Below are 20,798 nucleotides of genomic sequence, written 5' to 3' on the forward strand. Positions count from 1 at the left end.
GTGAGACCTTGTGTCAGTACTGCAATACAAGATTGGAAGCCAGAAATTCCTTTGTTCTGATCCCAGTTCTGATGGGAACACATGTGTTTGTCTAGGGTGAGCTTTTTCCTGCCCCTTTTACAAGTGGAATGTCAGTACACTCAATATTTGCATTCTGTTTCCCAACAGCCTGGTTTGTTCTTCCTGTGTGAGCAGGGCTCAAGAAAGCCTCTAAACCTCCAAATAAAAGGCCCTGCACATGGATGTTGGAGTTGATGAGAAATTGTCTGGCCACCTACAATCAGAACTACCTCTCAAAGAGATGTGCTGTAATTTTAACTAGAGCTTGATCTTCCCCTGCTGAGAACAAATACTTAGCTAGTAGCTATGCCTCGTTTGACAGTGGGTGGGAAGAAGGAAGTTCTCCTTTGAGAGGGGTTGTTGCTGGTTTGGTAAACTTGAAAAGCTGAGGTTGTGGAGGGAGAGGGAAGGACAAGGCAAGCCAGGCTTTCAAAGTGCTCCGGGAAGCAACACTTGACCGTGTGCCAGCTGTTGGTGGGATTTTCTTTTCTTGCTTTGCTTGGAATAGCGAACACTTGTTCTGCTTCACCCCACTAATTCTGCTTCTCTTTCTTATCTTCCTTCCCAGCTCTTACAAATCCACTGCAGCTCCTTGCAGCCCAGGCCAGCTCGTCCACTCCTGTTGTAGTCAGCCGGGTCTGCGAGCCAGGGACCGAAGAGACGGCAGCAGCCTCCTCCAGTGAACCTGAAGTGAAGAGAGCACGGATAGAAGAGCCCAGTGGAGCAGTGCCAGCCCAGACTGGAGTCATCACATCCACAGTGCCACAAGGACAGGCAACCAGTGAATGAAGAACCGGTGGGAGGAGCTGGAGTGATGGTGGGGTGGGCATGGGATGGCAGGAGCCCTAAAGCAGCTTTCAAAGGAAACCAACCACAACTGTAACAGCTCAAAACACAGCTGATAAAGAGCTCTTTTTAAAGGCAGATTTTTCAATGGGAGGACAACAGCTGTTGTAATCACAAGGTGCCAAAAAGAATGGAAAATCCCTCCCAAGAACCCATATCTGGAACTCTGTTCTGTCTCTACTTATGGGATTTTTTTTTTCTTTTTTTTTTTCTTTTTTTTTTTTTTAAGATTCAGAAAAATACAGACAACTGATTGTATGACTGCTGGGATACTTTTAACTATCTTTTCCCCTTTTGGCTCCAAGGGGATGGGATTTGCAGTTCAGAATCTAAAGGAATGTAATACAAATGCAGTCTGCTCCCTGGAAAGAAAACTCCTCACGTTCTATGCCTTAATACCACGCTTCTGAGAGCTTTGAACCATAGGACCAGTTTAAAAAGGTCACCTGAGGCAATCGAATGCTGAAAAATGGGTGCAGTATCTCACAACAACATTAAAGAAACATGGTACCAAACTTAAAAAAAAGGCAAATGATTCTGGTTTTTTAAAACAGAAAATTCTGAATATAAATGCTTATTTATATGGGGATTCAGGAGGAAGAGTTACAGAGCTCAGCCACCTGGATTTCCAGATGAAATTTCTCTCCATTCCCTCTGAGGGAGAATAGGATGACAGAGGAACTGTATTAACTTGGTTCCTGTAAAGATGTTAAAAACAAAGGGGTTTGTATCTTTACAAATAATTTCTTAAATTATTCATCACTTGCTCTGGACAACAGCCAAAGTATCTTGATGCCTAAGGATCACATCTCCTGTGTCTCCAGGAGGTTTCTGTGTGCATTTGATTGATCACAGCTTGTGTGAAGCACCAGCTTTTGTTCAAATTAGCACTGTAGGTGAAGGCATGGCCACTGTCTTTGTGAACTTGAGAAAATACTGGTTGATGTTCTGCACTAAAGCTGTCACCTTCACCTCCTCGTGGTGATGTGGTCCTTATCTTGATGGACCCTGGTCAGGAGGTCAGAGCTGACCCTCTTTCATGGCTAACAGCAAAATTCCTGTGTTACTCTTTGGAGAGGGAAGTCAATGGCTTGGATGAGAGGCAGCAGAGGTCATACCATGGTTCATTCAAATTCTGTCAGGGTATAGTAGACAAAGGCAAAAGACTTCTCTTTTATTTTCCATGTGGCAAAACTCACTGGAGGTCTTCAAACAGTTTTACCAAAATTGATTTGGAGGTTTGCTTTCATTGCTTGGCTCCCTCTCCCATCTCTCCTGCCTTGAGGACCATTTGGGTTTGCCAGTAGGAGGAGGCCTTTACTCAAACTGTATTCCAGGCTCCTCACATAGTGCAAGGATGTCTTTCAAGGAAGGCAGATTCGACTCACTTCAGCCACGTGCAGCAGTGGGTGCTTGTGACACCTTATGACTGGCAAAGAAATCCAGCAAACCCCTTTGGCTTTACACCCTTTGCAGTCCCCTTGGCTAACATGTCTTCTGGCAGCACAGCAGAGATTTTTTCATTTAGCAAATGATACGGCTTTGGTAACAGCAAGAGAGACTTAGGGAGGGGTGAGCTGTGCCTCTTTATCCCCCATCTGTACTGATTTGCTGTCCTGTGCAGTCTGACAAGGCAGAGAGGCAAAACCTACTGCAGAAACATTGCAAAAAGCCTTCCCCAATGTGCAGTAAATGATACTGTCAGCATATCCGTGGGGATTAGGGGCAAGGCACAGCCCTTCAGTGCCTGCTGGAATCTGGGGAGGAAGTCCACAAGGTAACAGCTGGCATCACTTGTTCCCTTCTAGGTTTCCTTTGTCTTTGCCAAATCCTATTCAATAACCAAGTCCCACCACTTGAATAAAATCCAGACATGTTTAATTCTCAAGTCCATTGTTTTGTGAGAAATATTGCTGAAAGAAGGAAAGAATTTCTTGGTCTCATGATTTGCGGTTACTTTCTGCGGAGAGAGGCACATAAAATATTCATGACAGATCATTTATCTCAGCTGGGCTTTCAGAATTCAGGTGTGTGCCCTTAGTGACAAGTTATTAGATGGGATTTTAGTACTTTGAAATGGTTTTGTGAAGGAGGATTGTTAGAGACCACAAAGTAATTGAAGCAGGCTGGCCTCCAGCTGTCCCTTCTCCTGCTAGGAAGGCAAGGTGTGGCGCAGCGGAAAAGCACACGGATTAGCTCTCTTTTCTGTAGCCTTTTCAAAGCCAGGAGTCAATAAAATGAACTTCTAGGCAGAAGGCACAAGTGAGAGTGCAGCACAGTGTATCTGTGATGAATCATTACTTTCGGGTGACTGCTGGTTTGGGCACAGGCAACGCCTCTGAAACAGCCCCGAGGCTCAGGAGCGCTCCGGAAGCGCAGGAGTCCTTGGCTTTCCAGAATGTTGGGTGAGTCAGAGCAAGATGAAAAACCAACAGAAAACCCTTCAGGATGTGGAGCTGCTGAGATTCTGAGGATTTTTATTCACTGATGCTTTTCTCTTGAAGAGTCTAAATAATTAAGCCCTGAACTTTTGTAAACTAATCCAGCACCACAGAAAGACATCAGCTGAGTGACAATGTTTTCCTCCACCATAAAGCTGCTGCTTTGTAGATACTTCTTGAAAGTCCATCCTGAGGTTGCATGTGTAGATCTGCCTCCTGAGTATTTAGAACAGAATAACACTTTCTCTCTCTTCTTTTTGTGGCTCACAATACCTGCTGGTTCAAATGGGAGTTGAGGATAAGCAAATATCTCTGTTCTGTTCACTCTTTCTGCTTGAGATGTCTGGAACTTGTCAGTTCACCCTGTCAGGGGGTTTTTGCTTTATCAGTCTGCTGCATCCCTCTGCTGCTGTAGGAAGCAATCCACTTGTAGATCTTTTTGTAGGTTTGGCTAAACATTGCCTGGTACCAGGTAAAATAACTGTTCTTGTTGAATCGTGTTGAGAGCTGTGGAAAAGTGTGGTCCTCATCCAGAACATGTGAGATGAAGACATCTTGTTTCAGGCCTCCAGATGAATTCTTTCAGCACTGATCAGTCTGGATGACAGCACCATTCTTTCTACATAGCAGTCCTGATTCCCCAGGCTGCAGAGGCATGGTGGTAGAATTAAGTCTTCAACTAGGAAGAAAATGTTTACCTTAATGGTTATATGCAATACACAGATTATTTTAAATTTATAATCTGACTTGTTGGTATTGAATAAAAAGTTGCATCTCATCTTTGATTACATTAACTAAAGGTTTGAAGGGAAGTGAAGGTGGAGGCTTCACTGGATTTTCTGCTGTCTGTGTAATGAAGGTCAAGGCATATTGAATATTTAAACTGCGATAACTTAGACCTGGGAAAACTGTAAAGCCAAGTTCTTAATGTGTGAATTCACTTTCCACCATTCCCTATTGATTTTTTTTCACCTTAGGCAATGACATTGACTAATTTTACTTTGATCACAGTTAGTTTATAGCAACTTTCTTTGCCCCAGTTTGCAAGAGTTGAATGCAGTTGTTCTTTGTTCTATTCCACTGGAATTCCATGTTGTTTGTCTTGACCTTGGCTCTTATGATACAGAAAGCTTTTTAGAGAAAGATCAATTTAATCTGATTTAGTGATAACACAGCACAGCGCTGAGCACAAAATTGAAGTTCATGATTAGCTCATATATTCTTTTCAACTCTTCTTCCTTCCCATATTCCTCCCTCCCCCATACCATTAACGATGTCCCCTGTAGCATATCCAGTCATTTTTATCCACTGACAGGAGCAGCACCTGCATTAAGCTCTGCCTGAGGACTCAAGGATGAAAATACCTGTGGAATACATGGAGCTCCAGAACAGGTTGAGAAAGGTCAATTTGGTCACCCTGTATTAATTTTCATGCTGTGTTCTAGACATGTTACTGTTGGGCAGAGCTTATTCAGGAGAGTGTTTTCAGAGACATCTTAAAGCTTTGTAAGAGGAAAGAAGTAACAGCTCAAGCTCTTACAGTGCTTCTGCCATCATCTAGCATCAGATTTTGGGGGGAGTAATTTTGCATGTTTGGTCTTGTGTACTGATGTAGAGTTGTCATTCAGAGTTAATTGCCACTTTTTTTTTTTTTTTTTTTTTTCAGTAGGGAAATACCCACAATGGAATAAAACTTGGAGCACAGAAGGCTAGGGACCTTTATCTAAGCAAGTGAAGGCATCTGACCTGAACTCTCTTGCAGTGTGGTGTGGAACACTTCTCCCTGCCTGCTGGGGATGTTCAGTTGGTGTTGGAGCTTTTCATCTGTGTCAGCAACAGGGTATTTATTTGGTGTCACTGGTGTGTGCTAGTGTGTAAGTGAATGTCAAAATGTAGGGTGAAAGGAGAAGTGTTTCCCTGCTACACTTGGCTTTGGAGATCTTGGATTTCACCTAGCAGTAGTTCTGTACCTCTCCTTAGAGAACCCACTCTCACCACACAAGGTGAAAACTTCTCAGCAGCATAAGAAGAACTTCCCATGCAGCTGCATTTGTTCCTTGCCTCTGAGGAGAACCAGCTCTGCCTCCTCTGCATATAGGTACTTGAAGATTCCAGTAAGATCTTTCCAATTTGCTTCCTTCTCTTAAGGCTGAACCAGCCTGGTTGTCTTGGTCTCTTTTTGTCCATCAGGTGGAATTGCTGCAGGAGGTCATGGTGAGTCTTGTACTGGGGAGCCCAAAGGCAGAGACAGTGCTGCAGACATGATCTGGGGAATGCTGGATGGGTTGGAAGAGGAATCATTTTCTTTGGCCTGGTAGCTACACTTCTACCAGTACAGCCCAGCACCTCTTTGATCTCTTGCTGCAAGACAAGTGTCAAGTATAAGGAACAAATCACAGAGTGAACTGGATTGCATTTATGCAGATGCAACCACATTGTCCCTCTCTTCCAAGGAACAGTCCTAGCTTGGGTCTTTTTGAGCAGGAAGCAGCACTGAAGGATCCTGATCACTTTTAAAGATAGCTGTGCTTAATCTACCAAGTGATAGTTTCAATCCAGTGTGAAAATTGCCCTGAGTTTCTACCTGCTGCAAAATCTTTGAGGCTTTTTTTAAGTCCTGCTGCTAATAAGTTTGGACCTAGGGCATTAAAAATGAACCTCTAAAGGAACAGGACTTGCTTCATAATTTTGCCCTTGCTGCACACTTGAGTTTTTGAGTCTGCAGATGCCATCCTGCAGTAAATTATCTGAATTCTCTTGCCAGCCAGTCTCTTGGGCAGCTCCTGTTTCTGCTCCTCATCAGTTTTTCCCCTCTATCTGTCAACTCCAGAGTCCTTTAATCCAACTCCTAATTTAATTCCATTGCTTGAAGGTCTGCATCTGGCGAGGATTCTTGTGTTAGCTTGCAGTTACACAAGTAAACAATCTGTTGTAGAACTTCTTGTGTCCTTCTGGGTGAAAAATTATTCCCAAGCTGCTGCTACTATAGCATACACTACTGCTGGAAAGTGTAGCTTCCAATGGGGCCAGCTGTGCTGCAGAAAACACTTACACTACAAGGTCATGGGATTGCTGGAGCTGATGCCTTCTTGCATGCTGATCTACACCTGATCAAAACGTGGCTGGGGAATCTCTCTGGGCTGCCTGGCAGCTGTTGGGCTGGGATCTGTTAGATCAGCATCTCTCTCTGCTGGGTGGGTTGTTTGCAGGTCAGTGCACGTGTTTGTGCATACAGGTGTGGGTCTGTTCCCATGCCATAACCAGCAGTGGGAATTCTGTAGCTGTGAGGGTGGGCTTTCTCTGTTAGGGTGTCTTTCATGGGGCAATAATACACCAGGGAGCATTTTACTTTGGCCTGAGCAAGACATTTTGGAAAATACTTGGTTTTCTTGGAGCACTATATTTAAATTCCAAATTTTGAATCAATTTTTGACGTTTGTATTTATATGTTTGGAAAATTCTTTTGATACCTTTTCGATTTACCAACACTGAATTAAAACCTTTCAGAATGTATGGTTGGTCCTCTCCTTATGTGTCACTTTAAGTTTCAGAGCATGAGGGTAGTTGTGCCAAATCTACCCCTTTGCTCTCAAGACAGGAAAAAAAACTATTGACAATTTATGGGTGGCAGCTAAGGAAGAAACCCTTTAAATATTTTTTTTTTCAGAGAATATTAAATTAGATCTGTGTAAACATAAAATTTATATTTATTAACGTGTGAGTGTGTGAGCGTGTGTGTCAATATAGATATATAAATGGTCCATGACTATTTCTTCCTCTTGAATGGTACTTACACAGACTTTTATACAGTGTGTTGGTAATTCCTGCACCAGGCACTGACTCTGAAAGAACGATGAACCTATTTTTGTAACAAATGTGAGCAGCCAGTGGAAGCAGCTTTACTTCAGTGATTGCTTTCATTCCTCTCGCAGAGCAGAAGAGGCAACCTGGTACTTGTATCTTCCTTGTGTAGGATCCCTGCTTCTGGCTTTGTCCTGCTTGCAGCAGCCCCAGTCCACGCTGCTTTTCTGGCAAGAAAAGCCCCCAAATGGCACTAATGAAAGCTGGAATCCTTTCTTGTCTGCAGTTCTCTCTAGATGCAGTATCAGGGAGCTCTTTACACATTCTGCTCTGTAAGTAATGGGACCTTATTTCTAACAGAGGAGATTTATGGGGGGTCCACGAGGATGCTGTAAGGCTGAGGAATTCCTCTCTGTCAGGTGGCTAAGCTAACACTGGGGCACGAGGAAATTGTTTCTTTTCTTCTGTGGTGAGATTATTTTCCTTTTGTCATGCTTCTGTCTCTTTTTGGGATGAGGTGTGTCTATATCCCCTTAAAAACAAGCACAGAAGAGTTTTTCTAATGTTTCCATTCACAGGGAGTAAATTTTGCTGAACTGGCCAAAGTTCAGGTGTGATTTAATTCCACAGGGATCACTAAATTCACAGAAGGGTGTATTTTGAACCACTTGGATCTTTTGAGAATAAAAGCAAGTGATATTTGACTTCCTAATCCTAATTGCTCTTCCAGAAGCAGAAATTCTCTATGAAGATCTGAGTGAAAGCTTCACCTCAGCAATCACTGGCTGGTGATGGGGCTTCAGTACTTCAGGGAGGACAGGGTTGGTGATGGGAAGAGTGACCAGAATAGGAGCAGTGAAAGGAAGCAGCATCCTCCTCATCCAGCAGAAAACAGCCCCTGTGAAACCCAGACTTCCCCTAATATTTGGTTGTTGCCTCGTGTCTGCTGCCAAGTTATGCTGTGATCTGGACCTCTCTGTCCTGCTCCTACCCCCGCTCAGTTTCACTTGAAGCAGTCTGAGACAGAGCCTTCCTTAAAGCTAAGGGCAACGGTGAGGAGAAATGTCTGGTAGCTGAAGAAAAATGAGATTGAAATGGAGCAGAAAAAGTGAGAATTCCTTCTGTTTCACTGTCTTGCTGCTAAAAGTCTGGTGCAGAACATCCTGATGTTCTGCTGATTTATATGCTGCTCTTGGGAGGTGGGCAGGCTGCTAAGTTGGCTCTGTAGCAATTGAATTACTGTAAACCTAAACTTGCTTAATCTCTCTTTTTTTTCTCCCTCGAATGGGCTTGAAGTAGAGGGAACCAGAGTATTGTTTGTAAGATCTTTTTGCTTTAATAGAAAACAGAATGTAAAAAAAAAAAAAAAAGAAAAAAGAAAAAAAAGAAAAAAACCAAAAGCAAAACTAAACTAATTCAAATATAGTGATACAGAAAATGGCTTTAAAATATGAAAATCTTACAAGACCATATGTTGTGTTGGGTTCTGGACATGCTGTTTGTGCTGAGGAGGCTGGCCTTGCCCAGCCTGCCAGCCAACCTCCACGTAGCCAAAAAGAGCATTTTAAGAGTCTGTAGCTATCCAAAGGACTGTTATCCAAAGGACTGTTAAAAGCTGTTTAGGGATAAATCAAAAGCTGTGTGTGAGCAACGGATGGTAAAGCTGGAAATTCAGATCCAACTCTGAATAATTGCTCTAATAAAAAACAAATTCAGAAAAATCCAACTCTTCCCCCTGTTCTGCAGATGCTCATTCCCACCGAGTCCCCGGGGAAGGCTGAGAGGAGAACCTGAAATACCTCAGTGGCTTCACAGAAGGGTTTGCTGCAGACATCTGGGCCAGCCTTACCCCTTTCACCTCAGTTTGGCACTTATTTTATAGAATAAGAAGGTGATGGAAAGGGGAAACTAAAGCCATGCTTGCATTTCAGTTCCTGGTGTTGCCTGTGCAAGACACCTCCAGCCAGATGTTTTGGGGTTTGTGGATTGTTTTGTTTTTTGTTTTTTTTTTAAACAGCTGATATCAAAAGTTGTTTTGAGGGTTTTTGTTTTTTTTTTTTTTTTGTGACTTGTTTTTGTTACCAGTGCTTTTTAAAAAGCAGGTGTGTATCCCAAGGGGGAAGCTCCATGGGGGGCAGTGGATGTGAAGTTCATGTTCTTTCTCTGGCCATGTTGCAGCGCTGCTCCTGTGAGGTGCTGGAGGCAGCCCTGGCTCCCAGCAGGGTGTGGGATCCTGCATCCCAGGAGCAGGACCTGTGTTTCCACTTCAAATGGGATACAGTGGTTTTGTTTGTTTGTTTTTTTAATATAGAGCCATACATTTTTTTAAGTAATTTGAGATCTGAATGTGATTTCTAATGTATCGAGAACGTTAATATTTTAAAGCTATAACAAAGGTTTAAATTTCTACTTTTTTTTTTTTTTTCCATTTATTTTAACTGTTCTGTTACCTTAATTTGATGTATGTGGTTGGGGAATGTTGCTTCTCCTCTTAGCATTTGTTTCTATAACCAGAAATAAAATTATATATGAAAGAGAAAATGCCCTGAAATTGCTTTGCTGTTTTTGGGTGCCCAACTTGGATCCTTCCAATGTAGCATCACAGGGGCGGTTGAGTTTCCTGCAGCACTGAGGGGACAAGGTGTTTAATATTTTTTCCTTTTTTTTTTTTATGTAGGAAGGAAGTGTGTATCTGCACACCTTGCACTGTTTGGAGTTCAGACACCCCTCTTCTGATCCCTTGTCAGTTATTTGGGCAGCTGTTGACTCGCAGCAGAGTGAACATATGGACTTGTGTGTTTGAGATCTGAGATGCTTCCCCTGGGGCTTATAAATTATTCCTCCAGCTCCAGCTTTTGTTTTGTCATGAAGTGAAACATTGTTATTTTGAAAGTTAAACTATTCTAGCGTGTTCCCCTGTAATTTATAATAATTGCTTTCATTTAAGCCTGTGAGATCAGAAAACAGTATTTTATCTGTCTTGTAGTTAGGCTTTTCCTCCTTTTTCTTCTAATGCAGCTACAATTTAAGTTCTGGGTTTACGTTGACTAAACATTCTTAGTTCCAAAATTAAATAGTAATATATTTTAAGGCCTCAATTGACATAAAGTAGCTGTAATTCACAGAATTTTAGAACAACTGAATGGTTTGGGTTGGAAAGAACCAATCCTTGACATGAGCAGGGACACCTTCCATTATCCCAGGTTGCTCCAAGCCCCGTCCAGCCTGGCCTTGGACACTTCCAGGGATCCAGGGGCAGCCACAGCTTCTCTGGGCACCCTGTGCCAGGCCCTCCCCACCCTCACTGGGAAGAATTCCTTCCCAATATCCCATCTAACCCTGCCCTCTCACTTTGAAGCCATTCCCCATTGTTTTGTCACTCCATGCCCTTGTAAAAAGTTTCTCTCTTTCTTGTAGTCTCTCTTCAGTTACTTCAGGGAGGATTTTTTTTAATTGACTAAGTAATTAAAAAATTAATAACACAGTACACAGTGAGCAGTATTAATGCAGACCCTTTTTGGGGGGGGTGTCTTTTAAAATTATCCCGTCTTTGGCTCCCCACATGGCTGCTCTGCTGGCTGATTGCCCAGGCATGGTGCTAATGAACTTCAATGCCAGGAGAGCACAGGGCAGGGAATTACCAAAGGCAAAGTGCCAAATCCCATCCCCTGGCCTCTATCTCCTCCTCGCAGGGCGATGCTCAGCGTGCTGCTGAGAGCTTCAGCCGTGTCAGCAGCCGGGAGAGAAGGTCCTGATGGATTTTTAATTTCTGGGAGTGCTGAAGACCTGAGCAGCTGGTTTAACATCTCGTACCTGTTTTGGAAAGCTCTGTTTTATGAACAGGCTGCAGGAAAGGCTGATGTATTTATTGTCCTTTACCATCACTCCCGTAGAAGCCCCAGCTCTCATCTCTGCCATATAATGATGTTCTCCATAGGTCTGAGTGCCTAGGGCGGGGTGGCCTCAGAGCCCGGCTTGTGCTGAGGTTCCTGAGGTGTGGGATAATAACAGCAGCGCCTCGGGCAGTCCCTGAGCAGCCACGGGCGGGGATTTTGGTCGCCCCTCGCCTCTGCGAGCCCTTCCCGCCGGGCGGAACCTTCGTGCAGCAGCCGCCGCGTCCCCCCGGAGCCGGCGCGGCGTACCGCCCGCCCATGGGGGGCGGCTTTGGCCGCGTACCGTGGCGGGCCCGGGCCGGGATGTTCACGGCGGCCGCCGAGAGCTTCCTCAGGCAGGCGAGGTGCGACGGGGGGACAGGGACAGGGACAGCGCCACGGACCCCTCGGGCCGGGCGGGGGTGCTGGCGGGGGCGCCGCGCCCGGGAATGAGCGGGGGGCCGGGCGGAGGGGAGGGCGGTGAGTACCGACCCTCCAGCCCGGAGCTTCCCCAGAGGGCCCGGCGCGGGGGCCCGGCTTCGTGACAGCCCCGACTCGCCCGGCAGGGAGATCCAGGAGGAGGAGCTGCGGAGGTTCGCCGCCCGCGTGTCCGCCCTGCTGCAGGGCCCCGAGCCGGGCCCCGAGGCCGTGGATGGGCTGCAGAGGCTGCACCTCACGGTGGCCGCCACCAAGTACCCCCGCAAGTGAGTGCCCCTGTGTGTCCCGGGTGTTGGAAGAAGAAAAGCGTTACCTTCCTAACCAGAAAGAAAGGAAGGGCGTGGGTCAGGGCTTTAAAATGCCTTGAAAAGCCTAGGTTCAATTTAAGCACAAAGCCCCTCTTTGCCTTTCACCGCCGTGCTAAGCAGAAGGTGCCCGTCTCCTTTTGCAGCAGGATTGACAAGCGTTGGTGTCCCTCTGTGGGAGTGCACTCAGAAATGAAGGTGGCATTAGTCACTGTCAAGGGGGATTATCCCAAAGCCAAAAATATGCAGGAAATAAACATCTGGATCTTTTCTTGCCTTGCAGTGATGTTTACTGTGACTCTTGCAGGCTCGATGGCAAGTTTGTGGAGCTGTTGCAGACAGTGCTGTGCTCACCCAAAAGTCCTGAACAGATTCAGGTGTTATGTGCTGCCATCCTGAGGGAGATGTCACCTTGCAACGATCTTATCCTCTCCTGTGATGAGATTCAAGATACAAAGCTCTTGAGCCTGGTATCCTCTGTCCTTCTGGCTCAGGTAAATGACCTGTCAAATCAGAGATCTTCCCTTGTCAATATGGATTTGCTTTTTGATTGTTCCCTGCTCCTGAGCTCCTCCCTGAGCTCAAGCAGAGTGAAAACCAATTGCAAGTATGTAGGAAAAAGCAGAGGTATTTCTGTGTTCATTTAAAGGATCTCATTATTCTGCTTTGTATGGGGGGAAAATGGCAAATTTTTGTGTATAGCACTTAACAACAGAAAATGCTTAAAATTGTAATGTTTAGACACTGAGGTCCTGGAAGCAAAAAAGAACCCTTTAGAGCTGGCTGCTGGAATAGATTTCAAATCAGGGTTGCTTGAACCTGGGGAGGAAAGCAAAAGATTTTAGATATTCTTCTTATTATTCTTATGATGATGCCTTTCATGTTCACATATAAAAAACATACATAGAATCTACAAAACATGTAAAACTGTAATTGCAAATGACACTTCAAAGGTCCAGATTCTCCATGAAGAGAAGCAAACATGAGGATCTCCCTGTTTTGAGTGCTGCCTGGGGAACAAGCTGGAAACTTCTCTTTTTCCTCTCCTTTACTTGTATTGTGCCTGTTAAAGGTAAAATATTTTTGTGAAACTTCTCGTTCTGAGTTTCACTGTGTGCTTAGAAATGTCTCCAGTGTTTCTGACATTCATCTGAGTCTACTTAACTAAAGGAAGTGAAACAGAAACCAGCAATGTGTTACTTATATGCTGCCTCACAAAGCTCCTCTCTCTCATATCCAGCAGAGACTGTCCTGCAGTTCCACAACTGAAAAACACACATAAGCAGCCCCATAGTTTGGGATCTGTGAATTCAAATTGCAGAAAATCTCTGTAAAATGTGATAAAATTCCCTGTGCTGTGAGTTCTTTTTGTGTTTGACTTTGATATTGATGCCTGGTGGAGGAGATTGGTCTCTGTTAATGGTAGATTATCCATCCTTACCTCTGCTTTATTTTTCAGGGAAATAAGGGTGAAGTGGCAGCTGTGGGGCAGCGTGTTGTGAAAGTCCTGGAAAGAAGACTGCCCGAGGGTCAGAGCGCTCGGTTCCTTCTTCCTGTCCTGGCAAATGTCCTCAGCCTTTCCCCAGAATCTCTAACAGAAGGTAAATCTATAGGAAGGGCTGAGATTGCCACCTGGCTGTGGTCTGGGTAGTGATCAGAAGGCTCTCAGTTGGAAACTGCTGTCAAAAGTGACATCTCTGCTACGAGGAAAGGGAACTTATGGGGTGAGATGTATTCCACCACCCAGAACTGGGACTGGGCCTTCCTGTCAAATCCTGGCCATGGGTTTGTATAACAGGATCATGTGCTCTAGCTGAGGTTGCAGCAGGAGTGTGAAACTGTAGCTATCCTGAAGAGCATCAAGCCACGAGAGAGAGAGAAAAACAGAGATGTGCCTGTGCATCTGGTCAACAGAGCAGCAGGAACAACTAGAAGTGCTCTTCATCAGAGAGGCAGCACTGGGTGGGTAGTGGTGAGTTAACCTAGGAGAGCTTTGCAGGCTTAAAATGCTGGGGAGTTGTGAGCAAGAGTGAGTTTCTGGGAGTTTTCTGTGAGGTTTGTGTACTTCATGCAGTGTGCCAGAGAGGCTCTGGGGAGGATGTTGGGTTGGGTGCATGGCAGAGCAGGAAGGATCAGCTGCCCCAGCTGCTGTGAGTTCCCAGTGAGGGAGTTGTGCCTTTGGCTGCAGAGCTGAAGCCAGACAGTGCCTGAATGAAGTGACAGTGTTTTTGTACATTCCTCCTAACAGCAGCTGTGGATGGAGACAAAGGAACAATCTGGTAGCAGAGTCCTTGGTTCCAGCACTCACTCCCTGGCTGAGGTGGTATGAGGAGTATAGAGCATCCACCTTAGGCTACCAATTTCTTTATGGATTGCTGGGTCAGAGGTGATCCAGGCTGGAGAAAAAGCACAGCAATTGAGGGTTAACAGGGACATGTTGCAGAGGCTGCTTCTCTGCCCAGTCTAGCAATGACCCTGTCACTTCCCTTGTACAGAACAGACCGATGTTGTCAGTAAAAAGCTGGCTGACTGGCTGAGGTATGCAAGCATTCAGCAAGGAATGGCTCAGCCCTCTGGAGGCTTCTTCTCCAGTCCCAGAACCAAACAGGTGAGTGCTGAGTTGCCATGGTGACCTCACAAGAGCATTTGTTAGTCTGTTACCTGCTGGTTTGGATTCCCAGAATCACCTTCCTTTGGAAAACAGTAGCCTAGAAGTGCTGCTGTGCTTCAGCATTTTTTGTGGCATATGTGGTTGAGACACATAGGAAAGCAAAGTAGGGGGATTTACAGCTCTGAGATGTAGGAGTTTAGCTGTGGACCCAGAGCTTTGATCCTTGAAGTAGTTTTTAGAGAAGAGTCTTTTAGTGACCGTGTACTTCAGAGTTGAAGGTGGTTGCAAACAAGACCAGTGTCAAAGTTGAGTGTTTCAGCTGGGGAGAAGGATCCAGCACAGCTGGCTTTTCTCTCTCTGCATACCTGCCCTCCTGCAGGACCCCAGACAAGGGCTACTTGTCTCTGTGGGCTCAGTGGGGTTTTCCCTGCCCTCTCACTTAGCCTTTCCCTGGCCTCTGACCTGCTGTATCTTCTCTCTCAGCCTGCTCCTATCACAGAGGTGGACGGTGCTGTTGCCACAGATTTCTTCACAGTGCTCTCAGTGGCTCAGCACTACACACAGGACCAGTGGCTCAACGTGCAGACTTTCTCCATGCTGAGAAACTGGCTGCTGTGCTATGGGGGCAAGGAGCTGAACACCCTTAATCCAGGTAGGGATTGAAGGTCTGCAAGCCACTGTGGGCTGCAGCCCCAAGAGGGCTGTGTGCTCTCAGATGTCGTATGAGGTGGCTGCACCAGCAACTCAGCAATGTCCTCTCTTTCAAACTGATTTCATATTAGGAAGAAATTATTCCCTGTGAGGGGGGTGAGGCCCTGGCACAGGGTGCCCAGGGAAGCTGTGGCTGCCCCATCCCTGGAAGTGCTCAAGGCCAGATTGGACAAGGCTTGAAGCAACCTGGGATAGTGGAAAGTGTCCCTGCCCATAGCAGGGGCTTTGGAACTGGATGAGCTTTAAGTCCCTTCCAGCCCAAGCCATCCTCTCATTCTAAGTGACAGGAATATGGGCAAGAGTTCAGAGATTGTGGACTAGGAGCAGGAAGGGTTTGGGAAGGAATATCACTAAACCTCCTGACTGATACTTTTTGATCCTTCCTTGGGGAATTACTTATTGGGTGAGTCTCCTGTTTTCAGACAAAGCCCCATGGATTCCTAGGAAAGAAAGCCTGGGAGATGGGAGACAGCATCTCCTTAGTATTCTTGTAATTCCCTTCTCCCACAGCCTCCTGTTCTTCACTCTGCACCCGGGAGCAGTCAGCTGCCTTTCTATTGCTGGGCTGCTGCGTGGGTGACATGCCTGTGACAAGCTGACACGTGTGGTGTTCACTGTGTAGGTGACAAAGCAGGAGTGGACAGGTCTGTGACATCCATGGTCTCTGCTGCAGCCACGGCTGGCCGGCTGCTCCCCCCCAGGGAGCGCCTGCGGGACAAAGCCTTCGAGTACTGCCAGCGCCTCATCGAGCAGAGCAACCGCCGTGAGTCTTGTCCTGAGCCCTCCTGGGAGTCCTCTTGGCAGTGCTCTCCAAAATACCTCTGCGTTTGGGCTGGGGTCTCACTCTCTGGAATCCACTGTTAGTCTGCTAGGGATAGGGCCTGCTGGAGCTGCTGAGGCAAGTCATTGACCAGCCCTGAGCTGGGGTGTTGGGAAGGATTTGGAGGCAGAACAGTCAGGGGAGGCTGTGAAACTTGGTTCTCATTGGCCTGAATTTAGGATCTGTGTGTGTTCCTGCCTGCCCTGAAGCCAGGGTTAGTGCTCAAACTGACAGCCTCATATTCCTCTGTGTACTCGAGGCCTAACTTGGACTCACTTCTCTGGCAGGACCCCTGAAGAAAGATGATGGAGACCTGCAAAAAGCTGTAAGTACACAGAGGTGGGGCTCAGGCTCTGGGAGTTGTGGTTTCCCCCATTCCAGTCTTACTCTGTGCTCTTCTGCAGTGTCTCATTGAGGCAGTGACAATCATGGACATCATCTGCAAACAGGACTCCTCCTACGTGTGCCGTGCTCTCTCCTTCCTGAAAATCCTGCACAGCAGGATCTGTGGGGATACCACTTATGCCAGGGCACTGCTGCCCATTGCCCAGTTCTTCCTGAACCACAGTAAGTCTTCAGCTCCCACCCCCTCCTCCACGATCCAGTCTTGCCTATTCCAGCACAGCCTTTTGTCCTGGCAGTTTGTGCCTGCCAGAGTAGGTAATTCCACCTTGCCTGTGCTCTGGTATGGATGATCCCACCCCAGGAGCCCTGGCAGGGCTGCTGGGTGGGCTGTGCTCAGCAAGGTGCTGTGTCCTCCCAGGCAAACTGGCAGCTGTGGACTCTGATGCCATCTACAAGCACCTCTTCACTGATATCCCAGCTCAGCTCTTCCACAACTCATCACTGGCCTTCGAATTTGTCCAGTTCTGCAAAGACAACAGCCAGCTCTTCACAGACTCCTCCAGCATATTCAGGCAGAGCTTCCCAAATCTCTTCAAGGTAAAAAGTGTTGGAGCAGCAGAGGGGAGAGCCTGCTTCACATCCCCTTCTGTGCCCTAGAACTTGGTTTTTGCACCCCAGAGCCCTCCATGTGCCTTCATGGCAGTGTGAGGGAGAGCACAGGCAAGAAGGATTGTCACAAAACAAGTGTGAGTCTGAAGGGGAGGAGGGTTCTGGGTGTGTTCAGCACTGCCAGGAGAGAAGAGTTTGGGCTGGCAGGACTGTAGAGGGCTGGGGAGCACAGTGAACACAGCACACAGCACTTTGTTTCTGGAAAAGTTTAGTAAGCTGCAGCTTGCCAGCCACTGAACCAGCTGCCAGAGGCCTGTGTTGAGCTTCTAACAGGCTCCTGGGTTTTGACCAAACCCTCAGACTTCTCTGGTTTTGCTTTTAAGTGACTTTCTCTTCCCCATCCCATCTAGTCACAGTGTGGAGTTGTCTGGGTGTGTGATGGAGCAGCAGGGATAGTGCAGCAGTTTGTGCTTGTTCCTTGCAGTTCCTGGCGTGGAACAGCCCACCTCTGATCTCTGAGTTTGTGGACCTTCTCCCATTTCTGCTGGATCCAAGCACAACCATTGAGATCTTCCATTTGCTGCTTGACCTGCCCTGTTTGACAGCAGCTCTGGACATCCAGCTGAGGTAATGCACCTTCCCTTCTCACTTGTTAATGAGCATCTTAACACTGACCAAAGCCCTGTGCACACTTCTGAGCCTCAGCTGGCACAGAGCAAGAGGCATCACTGAGTCAGGTTAACACAAGGCTGCACAGATGTCAGCCCAGTTTTCCTAGTAGTGTGTTGTGGGAAGATGGGAAGAGGTGACCAGCTCACATTTCAGTACTGGACTGTCTTTGGGGCTCAAGGAGCTGTTGCCATTCCCCTCTCCCTCTCCAGCTTCAAATGATTGCCACATGTTTGAGGCTTCCACAAGCTACCACCTCAATACAGAGGTGAAATACCTATTCTTCCTTTCCTGCTCTTAGCCCTGGTTTTAGCTTTGTTCTCCTGGAAGCACACAGAATTTTCTTCCTGAGATCTTAGGAGCTGTGAGTTTCCATGAAAATGGGGTAGGACTGGAACTGGGTGTGCCTCTGCTCTTCCTTGTCCTCCTGACACTACAACTCTTTCTGGAGTGCTTAGAAAAGAGAGTCATCCTGAAGGCATGGTGGGCTGGGCTGACTGAGGGATACAGAGTGCCATTTTTCCCTTTCCCAGGCATGACACAGAAGCAAGTCTGGAACTGTTGCCTGAATATGGGGGGCCTGAGCTCATCAGGTTGGCTCTCTGGCTTCCAGAGAGCCTGGATTAGACCAACTTGCTGTTCAGTGTTCAGGATCCCAGCTCTGCCCTGGCCCATTCTCACAGTGCAGCACATTCTGTGTGTTCCCTGCTAGGGCAGCAGCTCTTCCTGCCTCTGAGAAGACCGGGGCTGACCCAGCTGGGAAACCGGCCACATGTCTGGAGGCCTTTCGCCATCCCCTCTACAAGAGCATGTTCCAGTATCTCCTCCGCACCAAGTCTGCTCCCGAGGATGCTCCAGAGAGGTAGGAGCCTGTCTGCAGTGTGGTTCAGCCATCAAGCTCTGGGAGGCAGCACTGGGATTACTGGGAAAGGCACAGCTGCTCTGAGCTGGCGTGAGGTGGATTTCTCTTCCCTCTGTCAGCTTTGCCAGCGCTCAAAGGCCTGTGGGGAATAGGGAAAGGCAACTGGGAGCAAACCTTCAACAGTTACTCTTCTTTTGCCCACAGTCTGGTTCCACTTCGGCAGCTGCTGGGATCCCTGGCTGGCAGCCCAAGGGTGGTGCAGTGTGCAGAGACTGTCCCTGTCTTACTGGAGCTCTTTTTCAGAGTGGTGGCAGAGGTAGGTCCTTTTGGGGGAGTTCAGTTCCCAGTAGTGCTGCAGGGATCTATTGTTATGTCAAGAGCAGTTGTAGAAGCAAAATAGTGAAGATGCTGCAGGTCTGAGAGAGGGGTGCATGAGGGGAGAGTGGGATTGGTACTGGCATAAACCAGCACTGAGCTGGCCACTTGATCCAGAGAAACAGAAAAGCTCTGTGGAACAGTGTCAGGAGCACAGTGAGAGCTGTGCTCTCAGCCAGCTGTAAAGGAGAGAGATGAGAGCACAGTGAGTGCCTGATACCTGCTTTGTGCACTGCTCCCCTCCTAGACCAGGCAGTTTCTCTGCCAGCTGTCTCACCTGGCTGGTTATTTTGGGGTTTGGCTGCTGAATGTCACTGATACTGCTGAAACAAGGGCTGGCTTTCAGTTTGCAGATGGGTCTCTGATAAACCAGCTGGTGGTGCTGCTGCTGCAGAGGAGTGACCAGCTCTATGAGATCCCAGCGTTTAAAGAGGATGTGTACAGGTGAGATGAGACAGGAGGCACAGCCCAGCTCCCAGCCCTTCCTCCTGGCATCCCAGGGCGGCCCAGGAGCCTTTCCAATTATGGCCCAGTCCCTGCTGTGACATACCTTTGAAGGGTGCAAAATGGGGGCTGCACCCTCATCCCGGCTGGGAACATCCTGAGGATACGGCCCTGTGCCAGTGGCTGGGTGCTGCCAGCCCCTCCTGGCTTTGGGCACCACCACCTTGCCCTGGTCTGAGCTGTGCCCTTGTCTCTGCTCCAGGGTGCTGGGCTCACAGCTGGCAGTGCTCTGTGGGCTGCGCCCTGCACTCGTGGTGGAACTGTCCACGGAGATCCTGGAGTTCTCGGGAGCAGTCAGCAACGTCCAGAGCAAGGAGGCCATCTTCACCCACTTGGTGAGCAGGGCTGCTGCTGCCACAGGCTGCACCGGCTGCCCTCCCCTCCTCTCTCCTAGCATTAGCTCACCTGATTTTCTATCCCTTAAAGATCATTCAGTTCCCTTTCTGTGCTCCCTTCTGCCCTGGCACCAGGCGTGGGCTGTCGGCGAGTTCCTGTCGGTGTCCCACGACAAGCGCTGCACGGTGGAGCAGATCACGCGGTTCTTCGAGACCCTCGAGGCTGTGCTCTTTGAGATCACCCAGCTCCGGCCACAGGCCAGCACCCCCAGCTGTGCCCCCCGTGCCATCAGTGTCCTCATGGCCACCTTGACCAAGCTGGCAGCCCGCAGCCAGGACTTGATCCCCAGGTGAGCACTGGCAGAGGTTTGAAACGTGCAGATTTCGTGGGTCTGAATGTGGGTTTGCTGGGTTAATTAATAATTGAGTCTGGCAACTGAAAGGCCAGAGGTGAGCTGTGGAAGGGCACAGTTCAGAGGAGTGGATTCATCTGCTGACTAATGCTCTGTCACCTGCACTAGTCTGTTGGAGTTTACACACTTAAGTAGTGATCTGGCTGGGTGAGAAGGTCCTGCCAGCTGATAATCGTGTCCTTCTCTCCTGCAGAGTGTCCATGTTCCTGTCCAAGATGAGGACATTTGTGCAGAGCCCTGCTGTCACCTCTGTTTACTGTGAGGAAGACCTTGAGGAGATCCTTATACGTGCAACTGAGCTCATGAACCTGCTGAAAATGCCCAGCGTGGCTCAATTTGTGCTCACCCCACCCGTGGCCAGCACACGGTTTCAGAAGGAGGTGAATGACTCCCTCCCTTTGGCCCTGAGGATGGTCACCCAGCTCCTGGAGCCTGCTCCAGGATCCCTGCCAGTGTGAGGGCAGGAGGTTTCGGGAGTAACTCACGGGACACTGCTGACACTCAAGGCTGAGGCCCTGATCTTAACTGGAAAAGAGGAACAAATGATTGTGAATGAAACAGAGAACAGGAATAAGGAGAGCTGAGGCTGCTTTTCTGGTCTAAGGCTGTTTGTATTTCTGTCCTAGTGCCTGTTGCTTTTTTATCTCCTAATTTTGTCTTATCCCTTCCTGGTGAGTATGCACTGAAAATCCTGGTGGATTTGTGCAAATGTTGCAGGAGAGCAAATGGTGCATTATCACCCTGCCAGCACACCCTGTCCCTTTGGAGATGTACTTGTTCC

The 20,798-nt window shown here is 47.7% G+C and overlaps 2 protein-coding genes across 3 annotated transcripts in view; both read left to right on the forward strand.

The window, feature by feature from the left end:
* FOXK1 (forkhead box K1) overlaps window positions 1-9,683 on the forward strand; it is a 56,675-nt gene extending 46,992 nt beyond the window's left edge. Inside the window, exon 9 of the mRNA XM_053991927.1 lies at window positions 629-9,683. Coding sequence (XP_053847902.1) covers window positions 629-849 — 221 coding nt within the window. The 3' untranslated portion in view covers window positions 850-9,683. The remainder of the gene's footprint in view (window positions 1-628) is intronic.
* Window positions 9,684-11,290: 1,607 nt separating this feature from the next.
* On the forward strand, window positions 11,291-20,620 carry AP5Z1 (adaptor related protein complex 5 subunit zeta 1). Of its 2 annotated transcripts, XM_053992077.1 has the most exons (17): window positions 11,291-11,385; window positions 11,587-11,724; window positions 12,071-12,257; window positions 13,223-13,364; window positions 14,259-14,371; window positions 14,858-15,026; window positions 15,708-15,848; window positions 16,193-16,230; window positions 16,310-16,472; window positions 16,669-16,847; window positions 17,344-17,486; window positions 18,241-18,390; window positions 18,595-18,706; window positions 19,112-19,209; window positions 19,472-19,604; window positions 19,740-19,954; window positions 20,211-20,620. In XM_053992077.1, the coding sequence occupies exons 1-17, from the start codon at window positions 11,300-11,302 to the stop codon at window positions 20,473-20,475; spliced, it is 2,472 nt and encodes an 823-aa protein (XP_053848052.1). In that variant the 5' UTR covers window positions 11,291-11,299; the 3' UTR covers window positions 20,476-20,620. The 2 variants fall into 2 exon arrangements, with proteins under 2 accessions (XP_053848052.1, XP_053848053.1); XM_053992078.1 differs by lacking the exon at window positions 11,587-11,724 and having other exon boundaries at window positions 11,304-11,385.
* The last annotated feature ends 178 nt before the right edge of the window (window positions 20,621-20,798 follow it).

This window comes from Vidua macroura, chromosome 16 (genome assembly GCF_024509145.1).
Source record: "Vidua macroura isolate BioBank_ID:100142 chromosome 16, ASM2450914v1, whole genome shotgun sequence".
NCBI classification, from domain to species: Eukaryota; Metazoa; Chordata; class Aves; order Passeriformes; family Viduidae; genus Vidua; species Vidua macroura.